This window comes from Chrysemys picta, chromosome 2 (genome assembly GCF_011386835.1).
Source record: "Chrysemys picta bellii isolate R12L10 chromosome 2, ASM1138683v2, whole genome shotgun sequence".
In the NCBI taxonomy this organism is placed as follows: domain Eukaryota; kingdom Metazoa; phylum Chordata; order Testudines; family Emydidae; genus Chrysemys; species Chrysemys picta.
In genome coordinates, this window is record NC_088792.1 from 239,674,555 (window position 1) to 239,688,000 (window position 13,446).

The 13,446-nt window shown below is 44.7% G+C and overlaps 1 protein-coding gene across 7 annotated transcripts in view; it reads right to left on the reverse strand.

The window, feature by feature from the left end:
- The window catches only part of ZNF704 (zinc finger protein 704), a 159,013-nt gene extending 146,059 nt beyond the window's left edge, over positions 1–12,954 (reverse strand). Inside the window, exon 1 of one of the 7 annotated variants that reach the window (XM_065585805.1) lies at positions 12,331–12,954. In XM_065585805.1, coding sequence (XP_065441877.1) covers positions 12,331–12,600 — 270 coding nt within the window. In that variant the 5' untranslated portion in view covers positions 12,601–12,954. Of the gene's footprint in view, positions 1–10,905; positions 10,997–12,330 lie in introns of those variants that run through there. The other 6 variants (XM_042844719.2, XM_065585806.1, XM_005301522.5 and 3 more) reach the window with 6 other exon arrangements.
- Between the last annotated feature and the right edge of the window lie 492 nt (positions 12,955–13,446).

Consider the following 13,446-nt stretch of genomic DNA (forward strand, 5'->3'; position numbering starts at 1 on the left):
AATTTTTGGTTGATTTGATGGTCTTAAATTAATTACAATTAACTCTGAAAAAGCCTGGCTTGTGAGGACAGCACTGCAATCACAAGCATTTGCTATCCAGAAGACTAATCTTTTAAAAGTTATTTCCAGAGTGATATCTAGTATGTAAAATGATCAAATGTGTAGTGTATAACCTTTACAATGTATGGATTTAAATATTCTCATACAGTTTGTGCACTATGTAGAAATGTGATGCAGGCATAAACCACTAGTAGCCATCCAACACAAAATTCAATCTTATAATTGCTTGTCATAATCGCACTGCTTATCAAAAGTCCAAGCAACCTTTTTGAAATTATGTTAAGAAAAGCTCAATGAATGATTCTGAAATGATTGTCTATAAAGTTACACATTTCTGTATCTAATCACATAAGCATTTTACTTTTTTCTTTAATCCTGTGCCTAATGATTATTTGGTACGGTCTACTGTAGTTTGAAGATATACTTAAAAACAGAAAATAGTAAGGCTATTGTTAAAAAAAAAATTATGTGGTTACTGGACTGGTGTTACACATTGATGGGTGAAATCCTGGCCGCACTGAAGTCAATGGGAGTTTTGCCACTGACTTCATTGCAGTCAGGATTTTCACCCTTGGATTATTTCTTTATGAAAAATTAGTGACTGTAAAAAAAGATTTTTTTTTGCTCTTCACAAAGTTCAAGCAACAGAAGTTGATCTACAGTATCTCAATTTCCTGCCCTCATTAGTTTTATTGTCAAACAATGTGTACCACCCAGCCATGTACTTTTAATACTGTGAGACAAATGTCATCACAATCATTACTATTCCAAGTTAGAAAGTTTGGCAAGTTGCCAAATGGTGAAAGCGATCAAATTATACATTGTTCATCAGTACTAAAAAAGCAAAATGCTTGAATGTTCTGTTCTGCAAGGAACTACAACCTACAGTGACAGTACAAGTCGGCAAGAGGTGAGCTGATGAATATTCAATCACTTTTCATATTTAATCCATTGTTTTCTTTTCACATAATTGCAAATATGAGATGTGAACGCCAGATTCTCCCTTACTCTACCATCTTTCAGTATTCTTTTGGATGACTTAAGCATTAGGAATGACCCAACTGCTTACTGCTCTTTTAAAAACAAAGCACTCCTTTGGAAATTTTACAAATATTGTATCCCTGTACTTTACCAGATACTGTTAAGGTTTTTTTTTTTTTTTTTAAACCAGCAGTACAACATATGTTTTCACTTGTGAAGAAAGTGTCTATTACTGCTCAATAGAATTATTACCATACAGTACCCATTTCTCGAAAGACAGTTCACCAACAATTTTTAAATGAGCTTGATAGTAAACAAACTAACAAACCAAGATCAAAGAGTTAATCTCTCAATCTCACTCCATTCTATAACAATAGCAGGATCCCATAAACACATGCAATGGGGCACTCTCCTCTTGAATACTTTCTAGTGGCTGGGTGTGGTACCACAGTCCTTTTTTTGCCCCTGGCATCCACCCTCCTTCTTCCCTCTCCCCCCGTAGGCTGCCAGCTGACCTTGGAACAGAAGAGACGAGTGAGGGGGTATTTGATAGCAGCCTTCAACTACTTGAAGGGGGGTTCCAAAGAGGATGGAGCTAGGCTATTCGCAGTGGTGGCATACTCACCAGGACTGGATGTGTCAAGGCAGAGTGTACCACAAGCAGCCATCTGGTACAACGCCTTTGGAATTTTTTGGCAATGTGTTGTGGGATAGAAATGACTCGCCCAGGGATCTCCGGGAGCTAGCATGTAACTTCCTCCATCCCATAATGCCATCCATACCCCATAATTTTCGTGTCTCTCTTTTTAAATCCCATAAACCTGCTTAGCACTTTTCGGTGTCTGCCATCTCTGACAGAAGTATGGAGCCCACAAAGCTCTGCACCGTTCTCATGAACATTGCAAATACAGATGCAGATTTTAGTCTGTAGCTACAGACCCACAGGAAGTACTGCAACAATGGGGGACATGACAATTTCTTCAAGGAGAATTTATTGAGGGACATAGCAAAAAACAGTTCAGGGTGGGTGTTCGCATTCATGGAGCAGCCGCAGATGGTGCAGCATGGCTTTTAGGCCCAAAAATCGAGCACTGATGGGATTGCATTGTAATGCAGGTTTGGGGTGACAAGCTGTAGCAGAAGAACTTACAGATACAAAAGGCCACATTTCTGGATCTGTGTGCCAAACTTGCCCCGGTCCACCACCCCGGGGACATCAGAATGAGAATGGCATTGCCCTTAGAGGACTGAGTGGTGGTCACACTCTGGAATCTTGCAACACTGGATTGTTACAGGTCAGTGGGAAATCATTTTGGAGCTGGAAAATTCACAGCAGGGGCCGTTGTTATGCAAACATGTAGGGCCATTAATCATTTTTTGCTACACAGGACTGTGACACTCAGCAACGTGAAGGACACAGTGGATGGATCTGCAGCAATAGGGTTCCCAAACTGCAGTGGGGCAATATATAGCATGCACATCCCTATTTTGGCATGAGCCCACCTTGCCACAGAGTATATCGATAGAAAGGGCTACTTTTCTATGGTTATGAAAGCATTGTGGATCATTGGGGACATTTCATCAACATCAATATTGCCTGGTCAGAGAAGGTGCATAATGCTTGCATCTTTAAGAATACAGGACAGTTCAGAAAGCTGGAAGCTGGGACATTTTTTCCCCAACCAGTGGATTTCCATTGGTGTTATGGAAACGTCAATAGTGATTCTGGGGGACCCAGCCTTCCCTTTGGCTCCCCGGGCTCACGAAGCCATATATTGGCCCCCTCGACTGCACCAAGGAAAGATTCAACTAACGAAGACAGAGGAGCAGCAACTATCTGTCACTGAGAGGTCGATGGAAAGAAGAATTCTGGGAATTTCAATCCGCGACCGAGTCCCCAATGAAGTGATCAGACCGCAGAGTGGAGTGCAGGATGTCATCTTTGAGAGCAGGCATAGTAAAATACGATGGGCCGGCCATATAGCAAGGCTCACTGACAATCAATGGACTGCAGCTGTCACCAAGTGGTACCCACGGGAACTGAAACAACCACTCAGCTGACCTCCAAAGAGATGGGAAGATTTTAATTGTGAAAAGACATGACCGCACATGAAGAAGGAAGGCCAGGATACGAGACGAATGGAAGACCCATGTTGTGATTGGCGCAATCTATACGAAGTCTGAAGGACCAATTGATCAAGGTGACTAACTCAGCAGGTGCAGAATGACAGTTGAATGTGCTATTGGTAAACTGAAGGGAGGCTGGCGGTGTTTACTCACTTGATTGGATCTCAGCAAGAAAAATATCCCAAGGGTTATAGCTGCCTATTGTGTCCTGCATAATTTCATAGCACTTTAACAGTCAGCCACAGTAGTGTTCTGTGCTAGACTGTTCTCCAGACCTGGCGCTTTGGGCACTGCTAAGAACTGTGTAGTGCTTGCAGTACATTTATAAGTACTGTGTGCTTTGAGTACCACTATGCATTCTGCAATATGTGTTGTGAACTAATAAAAATAATCTGAGTCTCAAAAAATAGAACTATATTGAGTGGGGGGGAAAAGCGCAGAAAAACAATGCAATACGAACTTTTAACATACATTAACAGAGTGGAACTTTAAAATTGGAAGGGACGTAAACATTTCTGTCCATTTTGGTGCACAAATGTAGTCCATTGTGGTTACACATGTGCCGCCCGCAGTTCTCACAGGTGAGTGTATGTGAAGCTGTGGTTTCCCTTGCTGTCCCCTTGTGTGGAGTGCTAAGTGTAAGGATGAGGCCCATGATGCTACATGGAATGTTGGGGGAGCAGGAAGCAGTGACCATGGAGTTCTGCAAAGGGAGGGGAGTCTGGGATTTTGGGGCCTGTAGGTCAACCAGGATGTGCAACATTTGGGTTTACAGCCTGAGAAGAGCCATTATGTCCTGGTGCATTTCCCCCTCCTTTTCCTGCTGGGATTTTCTCTTGTCCTCTTTCCTTCTCCATGCTGTCAGTCATATTGGCCCTCAAAGCCTCTTGATCATAGTCTGATGCACCAATGGCTTGCAGGATCTCACAGAACATGTCCTCCCTAGTCCTTTTCTTTCTCCTCCTAAGGGCCAGACGTTCTGCAAGCATAGAGGGAGCACCACTAAAGGTTTTCATGCTGGAAGCTGCTGATAAAGACAGAGAGATGTGCCACTGGATTCACAGTCACAATGGAAAGGGAAAGATAAGTTTCAAAACTCAGTTCCTTTATTCCCATTCAGCATTTTTTATTAAAAGTGTTTTCCAAACTTTGTCTTTGGAGTGCCTCGGCTCGCACTGCTCTCCAGTCCCAGCCATGGTGTGTTTGGCCTCCCAGGGGGAGGGGAGATGCTTTTCTGTTACAAGAAACAATACAATTTCAGTCCCTATTCCACGCGTATGAGTATCGGGCAATGGCACTGAATATTGGTATTATTTTGCACAGGTGGTTGCAGCTTCAGCTGATATCTCCCTCCTGAGGTTAACAAAGGCACAGAGAATACAGCTGCTGCCGGTATCCCGAAGCCATCCAGACCCATATGCCGCTAGCTTGTTTACTGCAATGGTGCCAGCCAAACTCAGAATGGCATGGGAAAATGTCCTACCATGGAGGAAGATATAAGGTAGCCATCCATAGAAACCTTTAGGAGAAAATTGCAGGGTATCTCCATGAAAGTTTCATCAAGATCTCTCAGGAGGATGAAAGGGCCCTATATACATAAACAAAGTGCTCCACAGTCTCTCCCACACTCCCACCTACCAGGGAAAAACAGAAACCAACTCTACCTCTGTTTGTTGTACCTCTCTCTCTTCTCATACGAGTAAAACAATGAAAAGTTGATACTTGTGTCTTATTAATTGGTGGATGGGACGAGCACCATCTTTAGACATTGTAAAGAAAAATGCACGCGCACAGTTACTCGTGTTGCCCTCCCCTTCAGCAGGCTCATCCGTGCTCCCTTGGCAGGACTGGCTAGACTGTGGCAAAATCTCAAACAGCTCCTGGCTCACAGTATGGCTGGAGCCCCTGGCAGCAGCTCCCCTCTGCTCACTTTCATGGCAGGATTCTCTGGCTCCTTCGAGGTATTCACAGTGACGTGCAGGGTGCTAGTGGATCTCCGCCAAGTATGGCATGCAGCTCGTTGTAAAAGCAGCAGGTTTGCAGCTCAGCACCAGATTGATTGTTGGCTTCCCTGGTCTTGTGGCACACCTAAAGGAGTTCCTTCGCTTTCACATGGCACTGCTGCTGATCCCTAACGCACCCCTTTCCTGCATTCCCCGTACAATCTGTTTGTAGATCGCCACGGTTTCTATAGCTGGTGCATAGCTGTGCCTGCACAGCTTCTTCTCCTCACAGGCCCAGGAGATCTAATACCACCTGTCTACTCCATGCAGAAGTGCATCTAGTGCATGGAGCCAGCACAGTCGATTGGACAGTCGCTCATAAGAAGGGTGAGCAGCTAGGTGTGCTCACCAAGCTTGGTATTTCAGAAACAGGCTGAGGTTTGGAGGGGAACAGGTATGGTTTCGAGTCTCTGTGACCCTTGGCCAGTGGCATTTACAACTGTGACCAGAGCCGTCACGGTCACATGGAATGGGGCATTGTGGGACAACTGCTGGAGGACCGTTAGGGTTGACGGAGATCATGGAGCATCTTCATTCACACAGTGTCAACCTCAGCAGGTTGACCATAGATCCATGCCGTATAGGGAGGTGGTTTTATTGCATCACCGTAACAGGGCACTTATGTTGGCTGGAGACAAATCTGAGCGTAGACACATGCACACACAGGTTGATGCAAGGTGACTTACATCAACCTATCTAGGCCTGATCTACTACAAAAAGTATTGAATTCCTGTGATGTTTTAGAGAGACTGTGAAAGAAGGAACAGAGAGAAAGAGAGAAATGCTACTGAAAGAACAAAAACGACACTCACACACCTCACACAACTCCGACAAAAATACAGGGTGCCAGCCTACGTTTGGGGGCTCTCCTATCTTCAATATATTAATACAGGCGTCTCTTTAGTTAAAAAAATGTGCATTACAGAGACAGCTGAGGGCATTATAAGTGCTCAGACTCACAACCCGCTCCATGTATAACTGCAAGAAGCTGACAGCAAAGCACGCTCAGCAAAGGGTCCTTGGTTTTGGATTCTGCTTCCTTTCTTCTCTTCCTGTCTTCCTGCAGAAGACAGATTTGACCCTCAAGACGCACTCCAAGCCTCACCTGTTTTCCCAGGCTTTTCTTGGGGACAGTTGTGGGAGATACTGGAGTTGGAAATGCTATTTTGGCCGGAGGAAGCAAGTGGGGGAGGACTTTTATATGTGGAAGGATTTCTGAATGTAACCCCTTAGAAGCACTGTCTTGTAAATTCAGTTTGAAATGGGTTTTATAGCTCATTATTTTATTTTGAATCTTTTAAATACACACATACATACAGCATGAAATTATTGGGGAAAAGACTCAAAAACTAACTAGTTTTACAATCCTATAAAAATAAGGTGGAGATCTATGACTCTTCGAATGCAACAAGGTTCACCCGTCCCTACTAATCAGGAATGTCCATGATGCACAAATCAATCTGCCCAATCCATGCATAAGGCTTCTTTTCCAAACTGCTGCAGTTAGCTCAATGTTCAACCCCTACCAGATACTAGCTAAAATATTCAGTTACAAAACTAAGCAGAAAGTAGCAGTAAACTTCAGAGCTGACGTATGAGCCAGTCTATGCAAGCTAACCTGCTCATTAGCAAAATGAAATGAAATTGAGATCCATGAAATTCTGTTCTTTGATGAACATTAGGCCCAGTGAACTCCCATTGGCTTTATGTATGTATGAGAGCAATGTATATGTATCTGAGGGTTGAACATGTCCTTTAGTATTCCTACTCACCAAGGGAATTCTCGCCAGCCAGTCCTCCTTCCAATTCTCTGTTCATAAAAACTGTATGGTATTGATATAATCTTACCATATGAAGAGTGCAGCCTCAATACACATACTCGATTATTTATGATTCCCACGGGATTTAATGTAGTCAGCACAGGCCATAAGACCACAGCCCATAACAATTACTGTAACTTATTGTGGGATCCACAGGGATTCAAGAGAATTTCACACAGAAAATTAGATGAGCACAGTAAAAATTAGTCTGTGCTTCTAAATATTCAATATTAGCGACTACTCCAATAGATTAATTTCAGTCTAATTTCAAATGGCTGCTATTATAGCTGAAGATGAATTTTCAGCTGTGTCACAGAAGAACAGTTTCATAGGCAAACTAAAGTTATACAATCAGCAACCTAGTATTTATTGTTCTCATATGCATACAGCTGAACTAGTTCTGATAACACAAGACCCTGGAAACTTCACTAAACAAGATCTTTAAGGTTTTGAAAAGGTCACTTCGCTAACCCCCTTTATTCCCTTAGTCTCCATCTCTCTCTCCCACCACATACAACCCCCGTGCCTCTTCTAGGTTCCAGCTGGCATAAAGTGTCCCCCCGCCCGAGGCTTTCTTCCACCTCCAGTTCTTTCCTCTTGGGCAAGATCTGGCCACAGTGACCCATGCATTTTTCACCTCCAGACTGGACTATTGCCATTCATTATATCTGGGGTTAAAGGTGGAAATGACAAAGAGACTTCAGTTTATGTAGGATGTTGTGGCGGTGTACTTCCCCAACAGGACACATCCTACCTGTACTTTGATTTGGCATTGAAAGGAAGTGGAGGGTGCAAATCCTTATAGATTAAAACCAAGGCTATCATGAGGTCAGGTCCCAGCTAACTCAGAGACTCTCTCTATCTCTGAGCTCTTCTGGGAAAATGCAGCAGTGATGCCTAGGATGAAGCTCATAAGAGCTGGAGATAAAGTGTCTGTGGTCAAGAGTGCTCTACACTGGAGTAAGTTACTGGAGGAGAAAAAAAAAAAAAAGACTGAGCCAAAGCTTAGCCATCTTCAGAACATGCTGCAAGACCAACCTATTTGCCCAACACTTCCCACCATAACAGAAGACAAGGAAATATTATGATGAGTCACATGCTAAAAAGAGAGAAGGTAAAAGGGACTCATTAAAAAAAAACCCTCAGTAATATATATTAATTTCACCACTATACATCAAGCCATTTTTAAAAAGATCTGTAAACGATTCAGCAAATATATTTAGATGAGCATTAGTGAAAATCAAATGTAGTCAATTAATTCTTTCCTTATCTTCCATGAAGCCTACTTACTATAGCTTCTTTGCTTGCATGTTCTATCTACTTTCTCTCCCTGACGTCACTCTACTTTTCCTTTCCTATAACTGATTGTGGCATATGACTTCTTGACTTCTCTTTAATGTCACTGTCATCCTCTTTCCCTCCACATTTTAAAATATGTTAAATAGAAAGCTGACTGATGTTGTCACTATTAAATACAGTATACAATGGTTTTATTTCTTTATATTAGAGAGGGCATAGCTTTGGGGGTATGGTGGCACAAACAGTTTTCACTAGTTGGTAATTAGCTATCAAGTAATTTTTTCCAAGCCCTAACTCCAATGCAACCAACAAACTGGACTACTACAATTCACTCCACATAAACCATTCAATGAAGACCACTTGGAATCTTCAGCTAATGTAAAATTCATTGATTCTTCAATATCAAGCTGATTGTCTCTTGTAGCTATCTAAAATGTGTCTATGAGAATGTTGCATCCCTCTTACTGAATGGTGTTCTCTGGAGATGTACACATTGCACCCGCATTGCATGGAATGCAGTGAAAACCATTGTTTCCAGATTTTGAATTTTATTTATAAAGCCCATCGTGATTTAGGTCCTGACTACATTTGAAACAATATCTATTATGCATCATCTCAATAGCTGACATCAGCTGGGATCAGTTTTGCTAAAAGTTCCCAGTTCTGGGAACAGGAGGTAGAATGTTTTTGGTCACAGACCCTTGGCTACGTATTTGCCAAGAATCCAAATTTTCTGATGTTTAGTGCATGATGTTTAGTGCCTATTTGCTCCAACGGTTTCGGGGTCAGAGTGAGGGAATTCTATTCTATTCATTTTGTCTATTTCCTTATTTTTAATGTGTTGTTTTAAAAATACATAAAAAGAGCCCTGAGAATTGATTCATGGGGGAATATGTTTATCAGTCTATAAATAAGGGCAGTCCCACTTATATACCTGTACATTTTGACAACTATGCATACTCTCTTCTAATATATCAACATCTATGTTACTACTCAATGAAAGCCACTATTCAATGAAAGAGACATAACACTTTACACCAAGTAAACTACATTAAACAGTATCTGATCAAAAACCAAAATTACTACTGTGATCTGATTTATAAGGCTCACATGCTTGTCAGTGAACATTAGGCACATACATACAATCAATACAAGACAAAAAACCCCACATCTGAATACCTTCATATGTATTCACATAACACACTTTTCAAAAGAATGTTTACCAACACAGAAAATAGTATATTCAGGAAATCCACATTGTGTGCAATTTATAGCTATATAATCCAGATAATATTTAATTTTACCAGTATTCCACTTTAGACTTTCCCCATTAGTTTCCTTCTTCTGTGTGATACAAGATGTAATTTGCCTCATATCATATGCTTTAAAGATTCACTTTCCATGCCACGTGCGAAAGACTTTCATGATTCTAACTTCAGTGGGATAAGGTGATACATGGGATTAGTAATCAGTCACAGAGCCCTTCATCTCTAGATTACCAGTTCAAGTGTCACATAGATCTGTAGTGACCAAGGAGTTACACGGTGTCAACTGCTTGGAAACCTGAATAATATGGATTGGTGGTCTCAGTCCAGATCATAATGATGTGTCACAAAAACTATCACTCCAATTAACACCATTGTGAAAGGTTCTGCAGACAGGCCAATGGTTGAACTTGCTTGGATTTACCCTCACACTCCTACAACAATCTCTCGGAGTAAGGATTGAAACACTTTAATAGCGTAGAGGTATCTTGCACTATTGCTGCTTTTGTTGTGCTTTTTACGGTGGATATGCAAAGGACTAATGTCAATCTGGCACCTTTCACAAGTTAATAAGGTTTTCATACTTTTTCCTCTTTATTAGAAAATCATTACATAGAATTTTTAAAACTTTAAAAAAAAGTGTATATAATTATCTGGCTTCAGTATAAATGTCCCACAATATCTCTACCTATCTGTGTCCCAGATCCTGCAAAGACTTACTTTATGCACTATGCTTCACTTTACTACCATTACTATTATTTACCACAAGTTGTCTCACTGAAATCAATAGAGCTACTCATGGCAGTAAAGTTAGGCAGGTGCATAAACCTTTGCAGGTTCAGGGCCCACAGGCATTTCTAAAGCTCTCAGACAAGTCTTGATCCAGAGCACACTGAACTCAATGGAGATAATCACATTGACTTTGGTGGACTTTGAATCAGGCCTCCACACAGGGTCTAGGCCAATGGTTTTCAAATTTTTTGAGCCGAGTCCCGCCCTTTGAGTTACAATTTTTGGGTGTGCCCTCCCCAAATACCTGTCTCTCTCCCATTGGGTTTTCGGGGTGGGGGAAGGCATATGCGACAGTCTCTGGGGACGGACTGAGGGCTGGGCATGGAGGCATTGACACTCACCCACAGCTGGGTGGACTGCTGAGGTAAGTCAGGAGAAGGAGGTGGAACTCCCTAACCACCCCCCCCCCCAGAGGGCTGTCGTTGCCGCTCACCTCCCTGAACATTCCTCTGTGCACCTCATGAAAACTTCTGGTCTAGACACTGAGTAAATCTTAATATTCAATTAATATGGTAACTAAAAATCATTTTTTTAAATCACCCATTTATTGCCGCTTACCAGAGCTACTTGTAACCCTCATATCCTAGCACTTCTTGGCAACGTGTCTCACGTGACACATGGGCACTTATATGTCCAGCTTTACTCCTGAAAAATCTAGAGCGATGGTCAAAATTAAGTTACAAATCCTTCATCATCATCTGACGATAAATCTTGAGACATACATTTAACAAGGGGAATATTTGGTTCATTAAGTATTCTAAACCACCTAAAATGTTAGAAGACTCCACCACATCCATTTTAATTGTAAGACTCCCATGACTGATTGCTTTTCCCAAATCCCTGATAAAATGCTAATTCCTACTTCAGAAAAATGGCTGTACCCACTATTTCAGAAACCAACAATTCCCCGTAAAATTATACTGCTAACAAAAAACAAACAAAAAAACCCACAAAAAACAACCCCGCTCGTTTTTGTTGTTAACTACACTGAGCACTAGTAAAGTAAAGCTCACAACTACTTTAAGTACTTGTTGAGTACAGGATCAGATTTAAAAGGGGTTCACAGCTATTAATGTTATAAACAGCAAAACAGCTCCACATTTTCTACACCCATGACTTAACCCTCCTGTTTCAGAGAGCTGAGGAACAGCAGTGAGCCAACAATATCTCTCTAGCTAACCAACAGATTATTTCACATGTTGAGATTCCCTAGTTTATAGCTTTCCTATTGTATATTACCGCAGTTTTCAATAGCATTTTTACGCTAAAAGAGCACCTCTCATCCAGAAGAAGGGACAGCACACACAATGCCCCTCTCTGTGCCCAAGCCTGGAGAACAGGGTGGCATCCACAACACATACACCCAAACCAAAGAAGGGAGCAGCATCCACCACAACCCCCTCAATGCCTGGCCCTGGAGAAAGAAACAGGTTGGGGCATTGAGGGGGTGGTGCACCCAGCCCTGAAGAAGAGAGTAGCACCAATAACCCTCACCCCCAATGCTCCCCTCCTCCAGCCTGAGAAGGGCAGCACCCCTGCCCCTCCCCTTTCGCCCATGCCAAACCCCAGAGAAGAGGGTGGCATTCACAGCACGCTCCCCATCTTCACACACACACACCCCAGGTGTCGTGGAGTCACGGGTGCCGCCCCCAACCCCCCAGTTCTCCCAACCCTCGACCTGCTCCGTCACCCCACCACGGGAAGGGGGCAGCACCCATGACGCACACGTCCAGGCCCCATCCCAGAGAGCGGGGCAGCCCGCCCCCGCCCCCCAGCGCCGCTTCTCGCTCCGGACTAGGGAGCGGCCGCCACCCCTCCCCGCCTGCAGCGCGGGCCAGGGCAGCGACACCCCGGAGCGGGACACCCGCCAGCGCCTCCCACCGGAGCAGGGGCTGACGGAGCCCAGGGCAGGGCTGGGCACTGAAGACCCTCCCTAGCTGGGAGGGGGCCGGCGGGACTCCAGCCCCCCGGCCCGGGACGCACCTTCAGGCTTCCCTTGGCGGGGATGGGCAGCGGCGCGGGCGGGCTCCCCAAGCCGCCTTCCTCTTCATCCTCCTCCTCCTCCACCTCCACCACCACGTCCTCGTCCTCCTCCTCCTCCAGCGCCGCGGCAGAGCCCTCTCGGCGGGGCGGCCTCCAGCAGCCGCTCTCGGGCTTGGGGGCCCGGCCCCCATCCGGGGCGGGCGCTGCCAGCGGCACGCTTCGCCGCCGGCTGCCCAGGCTGGATCGCTTGGCCAAGCGCCGCGCCTGCATGGTGCGGAGCCCGGGGCGCGCCTCAGCTCAGGGCGGCGGCCCCGCGCCGGCCACTCATAGACACCCGGGGCTCGGGAGGTGGCGGCGGCGCTCACAGGGGGACACAGCCGCTGGAGGGGGCAGTGGGGCGGCGCAATAGGCGCGCTGCAGCCATGGGGCAGGCGAGCCCGGGTGCAATCGGCTCTGGAGGGGCACTGACTCCCCAGTCCCGCGGCTTCCCCACCTGCTCCCGCTGCCCTCGGCGCGGGCCTGCCTGTCCCCTCTGCTCTGCCCCAGCTGTCGGCAGCGGTGCGTTCCTGCTTTACTCGCCTCTCCTTGCAGGCAGCCCGCTAGTCCCCTGCCCCAAAACCCGGACTGGATTCCTCCCGCTCACCGCTCAGCCAGGCGCTTCGCAGGAGAGCAATGGCCCTGCTCCAGCGCTGTCACCACCACGCCTCTCCCAGGGAGGGAGGAAAGGATCGCTGGTGCTTGAGAAAGGGAGCCAGGGCGAGATTATTAGCGGTACTTAACATTTGCCGCCCCGTGATGACACTTGAGGGGGGCTGTCATTTAAATAAGCTCTTACAAACACTTAGGACTAATTGATTTCCACCATTAATCAAAACCAATCAGTCATTTTGAAAACAATCATTATTCGGCAGTTACACCTTCTCAACCTTGCCTCCTTGCGAGGGGCATCATTCATCTGAGTCCCACCGCTCCCTGCGTTTTACTCCACTTTAGTGTCCCATATTTTATCAAAATTAAAGTTATTTACAAGTTATTTACCAAGAAATAAGGAATTGCGAATCAGTTAACTACTATGCAGCACCGCGTGTCTCCATGTATAAAGGATCACAGGAGTTA